Consider the following 21461-nt stretch of genomic DNA (forward strand, 5'->3'; position numbering starts at 1 on the left):
AAAAGTGAAACCCTTGATATTCATCCCTACTTCACGGAGTTCATCAGCTTGTGTTGATAATTTTTGCACCCGAACAGTTTGTAGGTCGGAACCACGCATCCAATCACAGGGCAGATATTGGGGGCTGATCTAGCCAATCAACCTGCAGCGGAGGCGGGACTTGTCTGAATACGGGTGGGGGGAGAAACCACGGTGGGTTATGTTCTGGAATATTTACCGCTCCACAGAGAAGCGCGAAAGTTGACGTTCCTCTCAGTTTAGGAGCAGTTTGTGAATTTGAACGCTCAAAGCTAGTGGACGGCTTGAATAAGACCCGGTTCGAGGGGTCCCTCAGGCTCCGGCGACTGTTTTTGGGCTGTGCTCCGTCGTGCTGGACCGCGGACTGATGCTGTGAGGAGATTTTCAGAGTGTAGTCTTTGTAACGGTCGCCCGCGGCTCGTTTTGCCGCCGCAAAGTTGACGGCGCCGGGGTTTTTCTCTTGGTCCACGGAAAAAAAAAATATGCTTTTTCTCGCCTTTTTAGTGCTGTCAACTTTCTCCGCGTGCGACCCGTCGCCCTCCAGAAGCGTTTTTACTAACCACTGGGCTGTGCGGATCACAGGGGGACCCGAAGAGGCGGATAAACTTGCTTCAAAATATGGCTTTACGAATTTGGGTCAAGTGCGTACACGTTAAGCTTAATTTTCCTTAACTTTCTGCCTTGTTTAACTGAGATATGAAGACTTTCCCTCATAGGTTTGTAACCTCTGCTGTTTGTAACGTTCCAGTGTTTTTACCTCAGTCTCTAACGGTACTGTCATGCTGCCGTTGAAGGGGAGTTCCAGCGAGTTTTCAAATTTCTTTCCATTCAGAGTGGCTCAATTCTGTAGAAACTTACTGAATCTTCTTCTTTTACACAGTGGGAGTGATAGGAACCAGACGTCCCTGTATCTACAGCATTGTATTTACTACCCCAAATCAACAGGGACTTTACATCTGACTTCTGAGCTGTTAAATATATCATTTAAGATAAAAAAATGTCTGTAACCTGAGATATAAGCTGAGATATAAGCTGTGTTCCATCTCCACTCTCTCAGACACCGGGCAGCATCTCTTCAAGACTACATTTGGGGTAACAGCTTTCTGTATCGGTATGAGGCTATAAACTCTTCAGATCTTTGGTTCCTGTAACCACCACAAAAAAGGGTTCACGATGTGTTATCTCTTACGTATCAGAACATGTTGCATGGTGAAATTATTCTGTATTCTGTAGTATTCTGGGATGTAGTGCCACGATGCCTCGCTTGTGACAATTAAAAAAACCCTTTGTGGTGCTCAACAAAACCCTGTAAACATTCTCATCCAATCTGAAGAACGATTTCACTATGAAATGCCTTTAATAAAGAAAGGGCCATTGTTTAGAAAAGTTCTCTCAGCTGGTGAATTTCACATTGAACACCCCTCCCAGTGATAGTTTAGTGTTTGCATGTGTGTGTGTGGTTTTGTATCATGCAAAATAAGTGGTCAGTGTTATGGCTGAGTTGAATCCGGGGCGCCACATACTTAAACAGCCGTGTTTTAATATGTCACACATCTGAGGAACCAATCAGGTTTCATTGTAGGGATGGGCTTTTCAGTAACCAATGGGTGACTGAATGGTTTTTACATCTCAGTGGTTTATTTTGGGGCGGCACGGTGGGGCAGCAGGTAGTGTCGCAGTCACACAGCTCCAGGGACCTGGAGGTTGTGGGTTCGATTCCTGCTCCGGGTGACTGTCTGTGAGGAGTGTGGTGTGTTCTCTCTGTGTCTGCGTGGGTTTCCTCCGGGTGACTGTCTGTGAGGAGTGTGGTGTGTTCTCCCTGTGTCTGCGTGGGTTTCCTCCGGGTGACTGTTTGTGAGCAGTATAGTGTGTCTCTCTGTGTCTGTGTGGGTTTCCTCCGGGTGCTCTGGTTTCCTCCCACAGTCCAAAAACACACGTTGGTAGGTGGATTGGCGACTCGAATGTGTGAGTGTGTGTTGCCCTGTGAAGGACTGGCGCCCCCTCCAGGGTGTGTTCCTGCTTTGCGCCCAATGATTCCAGGTAGGCTCTGGACCCACTGCGACCCTGAACTGGATAAGGGTTACAGATAATGAATGAATGAACTATTTACACAGAATACACTGTGTATTACCCCTTTAAGCAAATGTTTCTCCACTGTAAAATCCAAATGTTAAACTGGCTTTACGTTACCTACTGGAAGAGATTTGATCCAGCTGGATTTAAGTGGACTGTATATTTATTATTCATTATTCAACAATATAAGGAATCATATATCACAGAGGACTGTGCTGCAGGTCATCGTTTGAGTTTTACAGAACATACTGTACCTCTCCACTTAGGGCTTTCAGTCAGTCCTTTGTACAAGAGTTAAACGTTACATCAGCATGTAGTTTCGTTCATTTTAATTCTTGTTGTAAGACCTGTTTTGGTGCTGCACGTTTTATTCATCTGCGCTTGGCTGACATACCAGCAACCCCTTAAATATTTGGACATTTGTGCCATTCAAAAATGTTTTAGATTCACTGTGTTAGTGTGAACTGTGAAAACATATGGCTTTTATTTTGAGCAGGTTATTTCAAACACGTTATCGGCTGAACAGTTGCTTTGCAGATGTCTTTAGGTCTGTATTCACAAGATCACTGAGGCCTTAAAGCAACCCTAGGTAGTATTTTTACCTTACAGTCACAGCTTCAAAATCATTGTGATTTCCCACTGGGATGTAATAGGGGAGAATGGAGCTTCTGTCTTTGCTACTCTGGGCTCAGCACTGCAGAAACTGCACTATTTATCTTCTACAGGAGGGTAGAAAACCAACCCTCCCCTCCCTTGGAATTTAGGACAGCTGTAAAAATGAATTACCCTCTTAAACTCTAGGGGGGACCCAGGAGGGAAAAAGCCCGTCGAATCTCACATAGTGTTTCTCTAATTGTTAGAAACAGCCCCTGATTGGGATTGATATTGAGGTGTTTTACAGCCATGTCTTGATACAGTGCGTCCTCCTTCAGTCAGTTGCTTAAAATACATTCCTTTGAAAGAAAAGTTCGATTTTTAAATGTTTATTGTAAGGAAAAATGGTCCCATTGATTCTAATTCACCTGCATTGGAAGCGAAGGGTTTACTGTGTTTCACAGTAAATTCACAGTAAGTTGTTGACAGAGCAACTAGGCAGCACTGTTTAGAGAGGACTGGGGCTTTAGGATCAGATCAGCACTGAGGTCACGTGGGTGGAGGCTGCAGGTGGCCAGCGGTTTAAAGCAGCTCCACTAAAGCCTGTGACCTCCTGGAGACTATATGGTGCGGCCACTTGGTGGAACTTTAGAGGATTTGCGGTGGATGAACGGATTTGTCGGTGCTTCACAGCAGAAAGGATGTCGAGAGTCGCATTTCAGGAGGCACGAGCTTAAGCGCAGACCTGTGTAACTCTCAGATTTTTGTTGTTTATCACCCACAATGAACTTCACCCGCATATAGCTGAGTTTATAGCTTGAAGACAGCTCCTTTTACATGCCTCAAAAGCACGCAGCAACTCTCCTTACTCTGTCACAAGCCAGTGTATCTGGGTTTTTGATTCCTTGATTTACAAAGACACTGTAAATCATGACAAATTGCCTGGGCTGGCTTTCCCAGAAGCATTCTTGACAGTAAAATCATCTCGTCTGTCTCAGCATTTTTATTAATCCTCAAAGCATTTCTCTTCCAAGTTGCTGCCTATTGAGGATAAAGTAAAAATGAAGAGAATTGCATACCTCCAAGAAAGAAAGACGAAATAGAGAAAGAGAAAGCATGGCCTTGTTTTAGATGCACGGACAGGGCTGTACTGATCCAGGCGCACACATGCACACACATTCTTGCCTGCATTTTTTTGGACACAAAGACTGAAGAGCAGTGTTTAACTTCACATGGTTTCAGTTGGAAGGAGATCTTTGTATTTTATCCAAATACATTATATGAGTTCAGCTGAATAACTGAGAATGTGTACGTCTTGGTGATTTTCCTGGACATTTCTGCGTGTAAACCGTGTTTGAATTTACATTTGAAGTTACATTTATTTTCAGTTAATTTGTTTATTTGTTATAAATCTGGAATGCTTTACGTTCCTCAGAGCCAATAAGGGCAGAAGGCTCATGCTCACTGGACTTCAGTGGCCATCACACCACCCACTGCTTCCCATATGCTCGCTTATCAATTTTATTTTCAACAGTGTTAGACTGACCATTTAAAACAAGTGTCTTAAATACTCCAGACTTTACATTTTTCTTGTATATTTATTCTGAACAGCACTTAGGTACAAAGGTAGCGTTATTAGTATTTACATAGCATTTCCTACCTCTTTTTATATGCAGCTTTCTGTATTATACATGTAAATGATTTATTTTCTGATTGGCTGGCCATGTATTACCATTCATTCATTATCTGTAACCCTTATCCAATTCAGGGTCGCGGTGGGTCCAGAGCCTACCTGGAATCATTGGGCGCAAGGCAGGAATACACCCTGGAGGGGGCGCCAGTCCTTCACAGGGCAACACAGACACACACATATTCACTCACATGCACGGACACTTTTGAGTCGCCAATCCACCTGCAAATTGTGTTTTTGGACTGTGGGAGGAAACCGGAGCACCCGGAGGAAACCCACACGGACACGGGGAGAACACACCACACTCCTCACAGACAGTCACCCGGAGGAAACCCACGCGGACACAGGGAGAACACACCACACTCCTCACAGACAGTCACCCGGAGCAGGAATCGAACCCACAACCTCCAGGCCCCTGGAGCTGTGTGACTGCGACACTAACCTGCTGCTCCACCGTGCCGCCCTGGCCATGTATTAAGTCTTATTTAAAATACATTGCATAGTTGCATAGGCAGAGGTGTAAACATGATGGGTTTTTTTTTGCTGTTATTGTACCCTTGGTTATCATAATATATTCAACCTTTTAAAGGTATTTCAGAGCCCCTTTACCATCTCCAGGCATTGAATTATTTACTCTCCTCCTCGCATCTTACCATTTTTGTACGACCCCTTATTTCTGTCATGGTTCACTCTGTGACCCTCATCAGGACGTTTGTTGATTCTTGTTTTTATGATTTATGCTCCTCACAGTTGTGTGTTTATCTCTTTGTTGTGAACTCAGATTGGAGGTCTGGAGGACCATTACCATTTCCATCACAGCAGAGTGGTGCGCAGGTCCACTTTTGCCACCAGGGGCACTCACAGCTTCATCCACATGGACCCCAAGGTGAGTTATCCTTTAGGCGACAGCAAAGCTCTCCAGCTGTCAATCCACACTCCATGCTCCAAACACCCTCGCTGAATCCTCTCCTCAAAAAAGTGTAAACTGCCGTGGCCCCAGGCCCATTAATATGACGAGGTGGCCGTTTGTCCGCAGCTTCATTTGACAGTGCAGCCAGGCATTCAGAGTCAAGCTGTTTCCCGGGGCCTGGAAGCCGGCCCTCTCTCGCTAAGATTATCTCCTCCCGACAGCCGGGATCTCGGGAGTAATAAAACCTGCGGCGCAGGTCTATAGGTGGGCGGCTTTGCGAAGACTCTCTGATCATATCATGCCTCGTGCCGTGTGTACAAATAGAGTGAAGTGGCAAATACCCAATAACCCGTTTCATCAGTGTCAGGCCGCAGGCAAAAGCCCACGTGGATTCTGCGCTGAACGTTTCCTCATCCTCTATAAAAAGCTGTCAACCTGAAAAAGCGCAATCCACATCCTGTATTCATTGTGTTGTCCTCACAAGTGAATAGCTACATTTCAACTGACACGGCTGACATAACCGGGCACGTAGACTGCATAAAAATAGATTCTGTACCTGTGCTATGGATCTCTTTTGTGACTGTGGGACTGTAACCAACATAGGTCCCCGTATATTTAATAGGATAGGTGTTATTTACCACCTTGTCTGGTGGGCCTCTTGAAAAGGACTAGCTAAGTGTGTGACCATCTCAGATTTAATCTGGCTCCCTGAGGTAATTTCAGTTAATCCACAAAATGGGGTATTTTTATCGCTGAGAGGGATTTTGTGCAAGCCTGAGTGCTTTTTTTTCAATTAGTAGAAGGATTCTTATTAGATTATTATTTACTGCTACTAATCTCACCTTAATTGAATTGAATTCACCCAGGAGGTGTTAAAGGAACAGTCCAACCTTTTGTTTGAGGTTTAATGGGAAATTTGAAAACACATAATACATATAAGACTATTTCTACCTGGGCACACTGCATGAAAATGCTATTTCCTGGTCTAATTTTTACATTCATTCATTCATTCATTATCTGTAACCCTTATCCAGTTCAGGGTCGCAGTGGGTCCAGAGCCTACCTGGAATCATTGGGTACAAGGTGGGAATACACCCTGGAGGGGGCGCCAGTCCTTCACAGGACAACACAGACACACACACACACACACACACACATTCACCCCTACGGACACTTTTGAGTCGCCAATCCACCTACCAACGTGTGTTTTTGGACTGTGGGGGGAAACCGGAGCACCCGGAGGAAACCCACGCAGACACAGAGAGAACACACAACACTCCTCACAGACAGTCACCCGGAGGAAACCCACGCAGACACAAAGAGAACACACCACACTCCTCACAGACAGTCACCCGGAGGAAACCCACGCAGACACAAAGAGAACACACCACACTCCTCACAGACAGTCACCCGGAGGAAACCCACGCAGACACAGAGAGAACACACCACACTCCTCACAGACAGTCACCTGGAGGAAACCCACGCAGACACAGAGAGAACACACCACACTCCTCACAGACAGTAACCCAGAGGAAACACACACCAACACAGAGAGAACACACCACAATCCTCACAGACAGTCACCCGGAGCGGGAATTGAACCCACAACCTGTGTGACTGCGACACTACCTGCTGCGCCACCGTGCTGCCCCTAATTCTTACAATATCTTGTTATTTAGTGTAGATTTGATACCCTCACTCCAATGAATTTCATATTTATGATCGTGAAAATGACCGTGTCTTTGCTACAAAGGGGTGAAATCTCTAAAAGGACACTGAAAATGACCTAATGTGTTCAGATGAAGGACTCTGGTTATTTCTCACAGATGTCCATTCTCTGGAAGATGCTGCTGAAATATTTAGTCTATTATACAGTGCATGGTCTGATGAATTTCATTGTGTTTTCACAGGTCGACTGGATCCAGCAGCAGGTAGTAAAGTCTCGAGTGAAACGCAATGCCTGGAGTGACCCCAACTTCGTCTACTTCAATGACCCCAAGTGGTCAAACATGTGGTATATTGTAAGTATGTAAATATGAATTTATATAAATAAACATAGACACGGTTAGGAATGGAATAGAGGGAGTGTTTTCTGCGGCAGGACTTTTTCTCCACCCGCATAACTTCTTGCCTCAATATGACCTAAGCTTATTTTATTTGTATTGATTAGAGCTGATATACAACATTGTTTAAAGGCTAAGCAGCAGGTCTATGAAAGTGTCAAACAAATAAATCCAGTGGAGTTTGAGTTCCTAACTTGTGTTTATTGAGAGTCAGAAAACATGTTATTTCTTACTAATTGAAGGAATAAGGTTTAAAAGACCGTTGGTCCCCCCCCAAACGGTGTTGGGAAACTCTAATAGGCGTCTTGCCTGTGACGTAGATGGTGGACAACACTCTAGAAGCTGCACTTAATTTAATGCAAAATGAGGAAAATGTGTGTTGTTTTTGGCTGCAATCATTCAATGTACAGTGGGACATCTGTGAACAAATGGCCCAAAGATCCCAAAATATCCAGAAAATGGACTAAATTTGTCCACTTTAAACGGGCACTTTGGAAAGAACCATCCGCTCACTCCGTTATCTGTAGCTCATTTCACTGGCGCTTTTCCAACAATATGGGCATGTAAGGACACCAACGAAAGGTGTTCAAGAGCCTCTGTAACATGGAGGTAAACAGGGTAAGGACACTCACTTCGCCTGTTTTAGTTGGTGTTAGTTAACGTTAGCTTGACTCGCTAAACTCGGTGGCTCAGATTATACTCGGCTACGTAGCTGCATTACGGAGGTTTATAGTGTCGGATGAATTCGAGTTCGACTTCGATCACATTTACAAGAATAACGGTACCTCTACATTTGAGTTTAGCTTATTGCTAGGCTATTGTCATGAATAATGTTGGTTATTTAGCTAGATACTGTCATAACGCTGTTTTACCGCGGCATTATTCAGCTGTTGTCCACCAGTGACGTCACGGCTGTGTTCGAGAATTTCCGTAGAGAGCTCGGGTTTTTCAGTCAGTTTAATAAAATTGTCAGTTTTAAAGCAAATTAAGCTGCTATTTTCATTTTAATTCATACTTATATCTGTCAGTGACTACAATAATGTGGAATATTCATGGAGGTCCATTAACTGGTGCTTAGCCTTTTAAGAGTAAATGGTAGGAATCGATGATAAATAGATAGGAAGGAAGACTGTGTTCCAAACTGCTGTGCTGTTGTAAATCTTAAATATAAGTCAGTGCTTTGATAAAATGCTAATAAACTGTATTTTTTTTGGCCTGATAATGGGTATTTTTGTGTATCATATGAGACACATTTCCTTATTTGTTCTCATACTGCCGAATCATTTCCACCCACGAAGTTGCTTATTTTAAACAATGGATTTTGGAGCAGAGGTGCGTATTTTGGTCTTGGGTCTAGCTTGTGTATTTCTTTTCATATTGATTAATTCTGTTAATAAATAGAGACTGACGCAATCACACAACCGTTTGAGCTACATACTGTTTGAGTAAGTGCACACATTAACCCTTTAAAACATTAGGACATGCCAGGTCCAAAAACTGTTTAAAATCGAGGCTGTTTTCCTGGAGTGGGTAGTGCTCTCCCAGCAGTAGACTTTTTTTAATGACAGTTGCAACTGAGATAATGTTGCCTTCATGTTGTCTCATCTTTAGTCCATTAATGCTATTTTCCTGGGGTGGGCAGTGCTATTAGTGCAGCTCAAGTTTTGTTTTGTAGGATTTTTGCAACTGGGATGAAAGTAGACCTCCTGCCACCTATTTTAGTGTGACAGACGTTTGCTGCTTTTATAAAGTCGCATAACAGTCTCCACTCATTCAGACTTAGTCGCAGTTCAGCTGTTGTATAGAAGCAGTACAAAGCACTGATTTGTCAGCAGTCGTAATGTTTGTGGAAAAGGCAGACTGCACTAGTCAGCCATAAACAGGCTGCAGAGCCAACGCTTGGTCAAACAAATCTAAACTTAAATGAAACGCATAAACGTTCCCTGTCTGAATCTCCATTTTTCTATACACCTTTAGCTGATTGGCGCCATGTTTGTTTAGCTCAGCTTAACACTTCCTTTGTTACTCTGATAAAACTGAACAATGTTGTCTCGTCCTACAGCCATCACAGTTTTTCCCTCAGAAATTTCATCCCACGGTGTCATTTCGGACCACATGAAGATGACAAGATTACATGGAGAGGCTCTGCCGCAGTTATGTCTTCGCAAAACTTTTTTCTTTTGTCATTGTTTTCGTCGCAAGATGAAATGTCGCCAGCGCAATGTGGCCAGAAGCACTAATCTGCTGGCAGGCTTGGCCCAGAGCAAGGCGAATACATCAACTCACTGCGGCTCGTTGTAGTGCACATACATCAACCCTTGACATGCGTTCTCCTCCACAAACATTGAAACTGCTCTTCAGAATGTCTCTAGACTTATTTTTCTCATATGGTGTTTCAGGCTCAGTAGGGGCTGGGGGATGTAGCTGAAGTATACCGTGGTATAATGGTTCGTTTCAGTCAATATCGATAAATATTGACCAATTTTCATGACAAATTCGTGCTATTCATTTTAAATATAACCACTTTTTTAATGAAGCCAGCTCATTTATCAACACAATAAGGTCATCATTTCTATTTTATCTTCTATTCTTTCTGTTTGCATTTAATTAAATAACTAACAAACCCTTCCTTATCTCCCCATCTCAGTAAGTACTGCTGCTGTTTTATCACACGGTTCTAATCCTGGGATAGAACCCGGTATCAGACTGATGTGTATCCTGTGAGGCTGAGTTTTCTGAGTGCTTAATCTGAATACTTTCAGACATGGCTTTTGCTTTGTGTTGTGGTTGTGAGTTCCTTTCCCATGTGATTGTCACATATTAAAGGCCATGTCATTCTGTTTTTATGTTCAGCCATTTGGTTTATGCTGCAAAGCTACTAAGTAGCTTCATATAGCAGCTTTCTAAAGCAATTAACTTATGTAAAACAGCTACCACACTGTATTTTAATCACAAAGCTCTCGTTCTCATTTACATGCACTTTTTCTGACGTGAATCTCATTAAGGTAATTTTGTAAACATTATGCTCCATGAAACAAGCAAGCGTTCCTGTTTCCTGTAGCTCAGGATCCATAACATAACAGCAAGCGCTACACTTCTGCCGTGCCTCTGTCAAGAGTTAAGCTCCTCTGCTAATTAGAATTTCTCTCCCCAAGTTTGTCTTCAGACAGCTTACTGTTCAGTGGCACGAGGTGCTATTACCCTCTCGACATTGGGAGGCACTGGAGATCACTATTAAGAAAATGATCTTTGGATGGAATTTCTTTTTAAGATCACAGTGTTTGCATGGGTTTACACTTGGGATATAAATCGATTTTTTTTTTTCGACCTAAAAAAGCACAACCTCCAGAAAGTAAATTTAGCATGAGCCTTTATAACAGTACAGGCTGTTATAGGCAGTATAACTTTCTGCTAGAGGACTCTTTTTTATTAGGCCCTGTCAACGGCAAGGGGATCTACATTGAGTCACTCAAGGACACACACACTTCTTCATCTGAATAAACATGAACTACGCTTTTGTAATTTGTGGGTTTGTGCTCTTGTACGTCACAAGGTCATTGTAGGTAATAAAGGCTTGTACGATGTGGTGAGGGGACTGTCTACATTGGCCTTCACCACTGGGATTTACCATTAACTCCCACTTCTCTCTGTGTTTACCTCATAGACAGATTTTATCGTCATTCAGATTTTCTCTGTACAATGCGCATTAGAATGAAATTACGTTGCATCGGCTCAAAGTACATTGGACATGAACAGTAGCAGTAATACAGTGTTATATAGTGTGTTAAATAGTGTGTGTGTGTGTGTGTAAACCTATGTATAATAAAAATATATATTTATAATGTATTGCACTGGAGCTCCCAGGTATGAAGTAATCGAACGAAGCAGTGTTTTATTTAGAGCAATCTTATGGCATGTGGAAAAAAGCTGTTTTGAACCTTGCTGTTCTGCTTCAAAGACTTTGAAACCTCCTTCCTGTGGCCAACAGCGAGAACAGTCCATGGTGGGGCTGAGAGGGGCTTCTGTATACGTTCTGAGCTCCGGTCAGACAGCGACTGCTGGCAGTGTCCTGTATGGGAGGGAGTGAAGTCCCTAATAGAATAATTAATTCTGCTGTCTTCACCACACTCTTGTGTTGAGTGAAAATGTATAACGCATAGTTGGGTCCTCCACTGTGTTCCTGACAACCACGACACATGCTGTTTGTTATGTATTCTGTGTATTCTGTGTATTCTTGCTCTTGTACTTCTGAGATCCACTTATTTAAATAGGTTTACATGCAGTGTTTATTGACGTATCGATAAGATCTTCCAAGCGGATCATCTTCTATCATGAATGACGACTGTTCTTATTGTCCTCCAGCACTGCAGTGATAAAAACAGCCGATGCCGCTCGGAAATGAACATCCTGGCAGCCTGGCAGCGAGGCTACACCGGCAGAAACGTCGTTGTCACCATCCTGGATGACGGAATAGAAAGGAACCACCCGGACCTGGCCCAAAATTACGTGAGAATTTGAACGCCTGAAAACAAGGCTGTGAAAGCTCTGAAGAAGATTTGACAACAAGCAATAACTGGTTATTTAGGGAAGTAAAATACAAAAAGGGGGTTAAATACAGAAATGTTTTATTTAAGAGAGAGTTTCTAAAACTTGGTGTAAATTACAGCATTTACAATTTTTCATTTCTTGGTCATTCATTCTAATTTTTACTTTTAGAAACGTTTAGAAGGGTTATAACTATCACCTGACAGAGAGAAACAATAGTATTTGCAAAATAAAGATATCGCCCTGTGAAGGAATGGCGCCCCCTCCAGGGTGTGTTCCCCCCTTGTGCCCAGTGATTCCAGGGTAGGCCATGGACCCACCGCGACCCTGAACTGGATAAGAGTTACAGACAATGAATGAATAAATGAACGAAAATAAAGATAAAGAATCATTTTGGATGCCAAATTGGGGAAAGGATATATTTTGCACAAAAACAAATACAAGAATGTTAGTTAAAAACCAGCCTTGTGTAATGCCATTGGTTCTGGTTTTGATGAGCTTCCGTACGTATATTTTGCTCATGACGTGCTCAGTATAGTTGATGTGGAAGACTTCTGTATGCTGGCTCACTACAGTGCCTTTTACCAGCGCTGCAGGATGCAACCTTGCCATAAATACACTTCATTTTGCCATCTGACACTTTGGATTACAGTGCTAAGTTATGGCCTGCGTTGGGCCCAATTTATAACCCACTTTCTAATAGTGCGAAAGATGAGAGATGACCCAAATGGGATGAAAGCATGGGCAGTATAATATGTTATATATTTATTTATTTCCCTGTTTATTGCTTCTTTTCAAAGTGATTTGTTTGGTCTTTTCTCTTCCTGCCTGCGCCCAGGACCAGTTAGCCAGCTACGACGTGAACGGCAACGACCATGACCCCACACCGCGATACGACACCAGCAATGAAAACAAGTGAGTGCCATTCTGCCGCTTATTTGTTAGGAACCGGATATTTTCAATCTGACATTTTGACTAAACCCAGTGAGCTTGTTGTTAGGTAGTCTTCGTTCAATGAGCTTAATTAAAATGCTGTGTGACTTGTTTAGTGCCGTATGTGGGAGGCTGTTATATTCATACAAAGACCTGCTAACAAGCTCTGTGTCCTCAGTGTCGTCTTTGTAGCACATCTGTGAGAAGAGTCTAATGTTTGTGTGTGAAGTGTCAATTCCCAAATGCATCAACAAACATTCATTTTAATTGACATTACACACAGTTAACCTTTTTTAATTTAAAACATATACCGTGGACTCAAAGATGATCTGGATATCAGTGCTGCAAATAAAAGTAATTTAAGGTCCAAAGATGACAAATATTCTGAAGGAACACTATGTAAGATTTGGGTTCTTTGCTCTTGGAGCGCCCCCTAGTTTAAGTCGTATTTACAGCACTGTACTGAAATCAGTGGGGAGGGGGAAGGGAGCAGGGGTGGTGTCCTACCCTCATCCGAAACTTACATAGTACAGTTTCTGCAGCGCTGAGCCCAGAGTGACAATAACAGAGGCTCTATGCTCCGTATTACAATGGTTCTGAAGATGTAATTCTAAAAAAAAAAAATTACAGTGTTTTTTTAAGGTTCTTATTTCAAAAGATGGCTGTCGTTTGGTAAATGGTTATTATTTCTTTGCAGATGACAAAGGCTAGTTCCTGATTCCATCAGTAAATACATGCTTTTAAATACAAGCCCCTCTCCGTTTCTTTACCGTTCCCTTATTGCTGTTGAACTGGAATATATTTTCTCCACATTATTATCAGAATTTAATTTGTGATTTCAGATAACTCTGATTTTAACTGTTTCAAACTCAGGGCATTTGTAGCAAGGAAAGACATGTGGAGAAACAGAAATCAGGTGTGTTTTTGTAATCAAATGAATTTTAATCATAAATGCCTTAGTTAATAAACACCTGAATTGCTCTCGTTTTTTCATTCCTCACGTTTACATCTTTTTTTCAATAATCTCTGACAGAGAACTTCAAAGTGCTGCTTTGTTATTTCTGATATTTGGAAGCGAGGCAACATTGCAGAGATTCTCAATTAATTTTTTGCCTTCACCGTCACAGCTAGTCTTTGCCGTATGGAATGTGTCTGTTGAAGCAGAAGTATTGAGTGGAAGACACACACACACAAAAAAATCAATTAAAAGAATGCTTTAGTGTGCAGGTTTAGAAGTTTCAGAGAAAAAAAAGAGAGAAAAGATGATAACTGGAGTGAGGGAATGATGGAGTGCAAGAGAGAGTAACAGAGAGAGAGAGCAGCAGATGACTTAGCAGTGCACCTGGCCTGAAGTAGGATTAGTGCTTTTAATATTCACTTCCATTCTAGACACACACGGATACACACACACCTCATTAACTGACTTCTAATGGAGCTGGGCTGCTGCTGCTGCTGCTGTGTAAGGCACGGTAACGCTCAGCGGTCCAGGCCACACATTTATTTCAGAGCAAGTCCTGCCAAGGACTCCACAGGGAACTGCTTCCCCTCAGTTATCCCCAAGAGCTCCGGGCTTTGTAGCCTCACCATCCCCTGTCCGCTTTAATTCCAACTTTCAGACACTCTATATTAAGCCCAGTTTGAGCCCTTGGGCCTGTCAGTGATGTGTAAGCTCCTGTGTTTGACATTCTGTGGCATGTCACTGTTCTTTTCTCTGCGTGTTGCCAGGGTTTTTGAATATAACTCTAACCTGAAAGTTTGGTCAAAGTTGTTTTTCAGTTCTGAGAAAAAAAAAAAAGAATTGTTTTTCTTTCTTGTTTTTTTTTCTACGTTCTGCTGCTGTGATTTCTAACGAGGTGTGTAAGCCAATCAGGTGCTTTTGCATGTGGTGATAAGCGAGGGCATTAGAAGAGCAGTATCGAGGGATGCATACTTATTAGTGCCGGCTGCCTATGAGGGGATAAGCACACAGACGCTCTCTATCTCTCGCTATGACTCACGTTATTACTCTCTCCAGGCATGGGACCCGTTGCGCAGGGGAGGTAGCTGCTGTGGCCAATAACTCGCACTGCATCGTGGGTATCGCCTACAATGCCCATATTGGAGGTATGATCTTGCATCAAAAATAATTTCTTTGGTTATCCCCAGTTTTATTTTTAGACATCATACATTGGCAGATTTTTTGCACTGTGTAAATGTTCAGTATATTTCAGTTTGGTCGTGCTTTACTCACCTTATTCAAACAAAGGAACAAGCCCCAAGTGAAACATGAGAGTTTATTAAGAACTGGTTAAATAATAAAGAAACAACAACGTCAGACAAAGCAGCTGTGGGCAGATTGTTCCACATGCGCACACGGGAAACCTGCAAGAACTCTGTACCACCTTGCCCATCGTGGCTGAGAAGGGCCATGCGCTCATTAATCTAGTGGACTGTGAGCGAGCCGACATTCATGCGTTGGTAAGCAATTAATCCTGTGAAAAGGCCAGGCCATTTTAATCAGCGAGTGGATTCGGAAAATGCCACCTGCCATCTGTGGCGGTTTTGTTCTCACTTGCAGCTGCGCCTAGAGACGCACATATTTACTTATTGTGCTCGCAGGTGGCAGCGATGACACTAGTGAACACATCTTTCACTCAGAGTCGTCTCAGTCAGCCATCCCGCCGAAACTGGGTGACGGTTCTGGGAGGAAACTGGGACGAACGGAAATGGGACGACTTCAAAAGCGACCCAAGAGATGTTTGTTTGGTTGGTCTCTTAGACGTACATCCCGCCTCCCTCTCACCTTTCGCCACACTTCGTTGAAGAGTCAACTTTCATTTAGATATTATCTTTCCAATGAAGGATGATGATTGTGTCAGAAGGTGTGTTAAGTAGTCGATGAACATTACGCTATTATCTCAGATCAGGGTGGTGTGTGTCTCAGATCAATACCGACTTTGTATCATGCATAAATAATGAAAGCGGCTCAGAAGGCCACACCGAGTGATCAATGTTTCTGAGTCTTCTTCAGTCAGTGGATGGAACAGTGGCTGCTTGATTGAAAGCAGTACACATTTTCCTTATTCACACAAATACATTATATATTAAAGACATTATTTAATTTACTGAAAAGCAGTATTTGGAAGAGCCAATGCAGATATTTATACATGCTGTCATTCCATCTGCTCTGAGGACTCGTCTTCATTTTGGATCTATTTATGTATGCATTTCACCCTGGCGCTGTGATGAAAAAGCTGCACAGAGACGCTTCTGCTTCAAATAATCTCACCTGGATTTTAATGAGACGTCTACTATCACATTCCCCATGAACTCTCAAGTTCCCTCATCAGCATCACAAGCCGCCAACTGATGAAATACCTCACCGTCTTGATGTTTGAAACTTATCATATTATCACATCATCACAGCTCGTATTACGTCTGTTCTAATCACGAACGCATACTGTATTTCCAAATGTTTGTAGATAACTTTTCATCACTTTTGAAGAGTAGTGAGTTTGCCCCACTTTTCAACAGTAATAGTTTCTGTTTCTCTGAGAGGGAGTGGGACGTTGGGAGATTGATACGATGCTTTGATTGCATTTGGAAACGAGAACATTAGAGACTTTTATTAGTTATGTGTCAGTGAATACATTCAAATCCAGTCCTAACTGCAGATATAGGTCTTAAAATTAGTCACCAATATTTATTTATATTTGATATGTATATTATAAACAGTCATTTTATTATTATTATCATCGTATTTCAGCATGTTTAGATTCTGTGAAAACATCTGGATTTGACAGACTTTCTTTGTGGAGCTTGAGGGAATAGAGTGGAATCTGAGAGCACTGTCATCATAAAACAGTATCATAAAACTCTGGACTGGAAAGACTGAAATCCTCCCTCTTGTGTAGCATCACAACTTGCTGGTCCCATAGATATCCCCCTCTTTGCAGCCGAGCTATCAGCGGAAAAAAAGAGACCTAGTTTCAGCTGCATTTTTAGATTCACACATTCATAATGAGGCTTCCATGAGAAAACCACTGGTAGCCAAAGTCAAGATGAAAAAGCACACATTTAAAAGTGGAAGAAAGGAATGGAGGAGCAGCGAGTCGTCTTTAACTTTTAACTAGATGGGTTTCTCTCATGAGAAAGTCAGAAGAAACCCTTATCACCCACTGCATTATTCTCGCAGTAAAACAGTGCTACAGCACAGGGTCATTGTATTTTTACAGTAACTAGATTTAAGCTTTTCACACAGGTGCATCCTGAAAGTCATATTTCTTCTGTGTTGTAGGAAATGCTTGTTATCCCCATTGTATACTGTGAAGTATTTATTATCTATTTTAAGTCATTTATTGTCATATTGAAGCTATAACAGTTGTCCACGAATGGGGTGGATCCAAAACCCCAGATCACAATAGTAGCAGGCTAAGGTTAGTCAGACAGCTGATACTCTCCTTGGCTTGTGGCTAATGGAGCCATTAACTGGCAGAGCATGTAGTCTCTTCCAAAGTAAATGTTTTTGAAGCCCGATTCCTGTGTGCCCACCTGACGTGGCCGATCTGAAAGCTCAGTACGACTTTACAGGAGGCCTTCATGTCCGTTTTCCATAATTAGCTCCATACAAATGATACAGTCTTTCCCCTTGAGGCCTAGGCGCGGAGAAGTGTTGAAATCCTGTTTGCTTGGCACTATTTTGGAAGCAACAAAATCGGTTTGGAGTGAAATGCAGCTTGTTAACGGAGAGGGGCCTTGAGAGAGCCGCATTGATCCTCCGCCTTTCTGAGGAGGTGTTTGATGGAAAGGGATGGAAAAACACCTTCATTTCTTTTAAACTATGATGCTTCACACGGTGTTGGCACACACACACACTCACACCTACCTTACTGGACATATATCTACCCTATATAAATTCTTTCTCTACTTCTTTCCATTGCCTCAACTTCACACAGACATATAGAGTACCTCTTATAGTTGATTTGCTCTTGCTTTTTTCAGAGATAGACCTTCAGGTGTGAATCTTATTTCGGAGTATTATGGATCATATCTTTTATTAGCTTTTCCCTTCTCTTGCTCCAGGAGTTTAAATAAAACCACTAACATCTTTTACTGAACACAGCGGGGGTGGGGTTTTTTTTGGGGGGGGGGCACCTGCAGGGTACGGATGAGCTTGCTTCACCCACACACACACACACACACACACACACACACACACACAAACTTACAAGGCCCGCTCTGCAATTCTGTAATTCACTGAAATTGTTTGTGCAAAAACACCCTGCCCTAGCCCATTTGTTACACTAGTGAGCTTGTAATTAGTCTGACTGCATCCAACTTCCCCTCTCATCCGCGCTCTCTATAGATACAGTAATACTAATGTGGGACAAGGATAATGTGAATAGATTTCACGGGTGATGAAATAGCCAAATGGCCTTGAGAATGACTACACAGAATGACAACTGTCATCTCTTTTATTCAGTGGAAGACAATAGTAGCAAACCTGCTATGTTTGCTTTTCAAGATGAATGGACAAACACGAGGCGAGAGCCATGAAAGTGTACCCAGCGCCTCATTAAAAAGAGAGAGAGAGGGAGAAGGAAAAAAAAACGTCAGCGATGTAAACCTTTTGTTTTGAAGGTTTCAAGGCATGCCGAGAGCTGTCACACCGCAGAATCAGAGAAACAAAAGGCTCTGATTTTAATTATGGCGCACTTATGAGTTTGTTTCTGTGGGTGCCTGTTTGTGAACATATGCTCGCATCTGTGTGTGTGTGTGTGTCTGTCTGTTTATGTATCTGTTTGTGTGTGTGTGTGTGTGTGTGTTTGTTTGCGTGTGTGTGTGTTTGTTTGCATGCACGTTCAGGCATTCGAATGCTGGATGGAGATGTGACTGATGTGGTGGAGGCCAAGTCTCTGGGAATCCGGCCTGACTACATTGACATTTACAGTGCCAGCTGGGGCCCTGATGATGATGGGAAGACTGTGGATGGCCCAGGCCCCTTGGCCAAACAAGCCTTTGAAGTGGGCATTAAAAAGGTCCGTTTTACACACACACACACAATTCATGATACACAAGCCTGCCATTAGCTTATGTGAAGTGTATTGATGTTTAGTTGAGTAATGATCTGGATATTTAAAAGAGTCTATGGGGAATAAAGCTGAATTAAAAAATAATACATTCAGACTTGACGTTATAATTAGACATTTGATCGCACCCATGTCCTGTGCCATTTAAAAAGTGCTTTCGACCATAGATAAAACAGATGGGATATATATACTTCATTATTTATATTTTTGACAGAGTATTGTTATTGTGATTATTAACTACACATCAAAAGGTTTGCTTAGGTGTTTCATTCAATGTCTCACTTAGTTTACGTAAAATGATCTTAATAATAATAATAATAAGAGTAATTATGATTCCAGCCTTGACTGTATTCTGCCTGCTCTAACATCTAACATCGTATATCTGCGTGTACCTGCAGGGTCGTAAGGGCCTGGGCTCCATCTTTGTGTGGGCGTCCGGTAATGGAGGTCGGCAGGGTGACCACTGCTCATGTGACGGCTACACCAACAGCATCTACACCATCTCGGTCAGCAGCAGCACAGAAAATGGCAATAAGCCCTGGTACTTAGAGGTGTGCTCCTCCACCCTCGCCACCACCTACAGCAGTGGAGAGTTCTATGACCGCAAAATAGTTAAGTCTGACTGCTTTCAGTTCAATCTCTCATCAGAACAAGTGCAGTTAGACCTCAGCAGTTAGAAATGATCACCTGCAAAGTGAAGTGGTGACAGGTGCAAATACAAACTGTACTAATTACAAAAGTGGGTGTTTCATTGAACAGTTTTGTATGGAGCTGATTTTGCTGCATAATCTGTGACCGTACTGGAACTGGAACAGGGCTTCAATCCACTTTACGGTTTCAGTCTGGTTATGTTTCTGAAATGATTTATTCTCATTTATTGTTATGATGAACTAGTAATTGATTCCCACAGTGAAACAAGTCAACAGTTTGAGTCATCTTCAGCTGAGCGAAATGCTTCAGAAGGATTTGGCTCAATGGGCACTGGCATTTTGAACTCCAGGAGGGTTTAAGGACAATAACGATGGTGTGATAATTAGCAGCTGCAAGTTTTGTTTCTTGTTTTTATTCTTCGCTTCTTAGATTTCATTTTGTCCAACAAAGTTCTCCCTTGAACATTTTTAATCTGAGATAAACGTTTGCTTGCTTCATTTGTGTGATTTGCTCGAGTGTAGCCTCTCGCTCTCTCTCTGTCATTCGCTCTCTTTCTCCATTTCCCCTGTATCACTGTATCATATTGTTTTTAATGATTTCTAGAACCAAGAATGACAACAGCCTGCCAAAGAATAGTCACCCTCCATCCATCAGCCCTACGGCCTCTCTCCCAACTCTCTCCAGTGCAGCTTTTCTTTTTCTAGGGTCATTACAACACAAACGTATCTGAGATGTGCTCATGTGCTTTGTTTGGTTTGTCTGTGTCCCCCAAACATCTACTGGTGGCATGAGAAGATAAGACAAAATGGAGGGTGAATATTTGTTTTGGATCACGGTCAAAATCAAAGATCTCAGAAAATATTAAGAGAGACTGGCTGAGCTTATGCTTGCTTTATTTTTAATGTTGGTAATTCTTTAAGGAGGATGAGTAGGATAATCAGCAGTGTGCTGGGAGTTTGGAAACTCAGTCAGGAGGGACTTCAGAGCTTCCTTTTTTTGCATGATTTTGTGATCTCAGTCTTAGTACCTTCTCAAGCACTTTCAAGCTTCTAAGATAATTCTATTTTAAGATGTTTAGTCATTCAGAGTGCTCTGATGTACAATGATTTACTGTAGAGATAAAAACTGGGTGGATTCCCTCTTCAAGGCTCAGCTTCACGAGGCTTGCCCTAATCTGTTGCATCGAATTTATGGAATAGTAGGGTGTATAGAAGGTATGTACAAAATGTTAGTGTGAGTGAGGGTAAAGTCCCTCCCCCACGCTCCCCTCAGGAGGCGTCGGATTCAGGAGTTTTGTTCGGCTCTTCTTTTGCATGTCTTTCTGAGGCTGCAGTCAGTGCATCTGACCCACCGTGCTGACTTTGTTAAACAAATCCAGTGTGATTGTGCAAACACGCACACACACACATACACACATTCGAACAAACACTAACATGTGTGTGCTTTTCCCCTGTGGGTTACCAACTGGGCTCTGTGGGTGTTCCCCATGAAGGACTAAATTCAAAGCAAAAAATGTTTACAGACAAGTACGAGTATGCTGTAACACATCCCAGCGCTTACAAGCTTTTCATCCTAACGTACAGGCCGTAGGAAGCCTCCCATTTTCCCAAACCTTACTTTTAATTAGAGACCAGCAATAAGAAACAAGCTGGTGCTTCACCTGGAAATAAACAACAAAATAAAAAAAAAATAACTATTCAGGAACGGTCAGGATTTGAAGCAAATGTATTAACTGTTCTGAACTCCAGGGCTCACTAAACCACCTGTAAAACACTGCTGTCCCTCAGTGAATTGGCAGCCAGCAGACAGGCATTTAGTGTACTTTGCATGGCCAAATTTGAAGAAAGTGCTGCAATAGAAAGGAGAGTCTTCAGGTTAGATGCTAAATGACAGTGTGAACCAAACTAGGAGAGAGA

At 42.4% G+C, this 21461-nt stretch overlaps 1 protein-coding gene across 2 annotated transcripts in view; it reads left to right on the forward strand.

Annotated features, from left to right (window-relative positions):
* Positions 1–209: 209 nt before the first annotated feature.
* Positions 210–21461, forward strand: part of pcsk6 (proprotein convertase subtilisin/kexin type 6) — a 54863-nt gene continuing 33611 nt past the window's right edge. For both annotated transcript variants that reach the window (XM_066647206.1, XM_066647207.1), the window contains exons 1-8: positions 210–659; positions 5157–5261; positions 7196–7306; positions 11711–11854; positions 12732–12808; positions 14841–14929; positions 18671–18843; positions 19293–19505. In XM_066647206.1, coding sequence (XP_066503303.1) covers positions 501–659; positions 5157–5261; positions 7196–7306; positions 11711–11854; positions 12732–12808; positions 14841–14929; positions 18671–18843; positions 19293–19505 — 1071 coding nt within the window. In that variant the 5' untranslated portion in view covers positions 210–500. The remainder of the gene's footprint in view (positions 660–5156; positions 5262–7195; positions 7307–11710; positions 11855–12731; positions 12809–14840; positions 14930–18670; positions 18844–19292; positions 19506–21461) is intronic.

Source organism: Hoplias malabaricus, chromosome 16, assembly GCF_029633855.1.
Source record: "Hoplias malabaricus isolate fHopMal1 chromosome 16, fHopMal1.hap1, whole genome shotgun sequence".
In the NCBI taxonomy this organism is placed as follows: domain Eukaryota; kingdom Metazoa; phylum Chordata; class Actinopteri; order Characiformes; family Erythrinidae; genus Hoplias; species Hoplias malabaricus.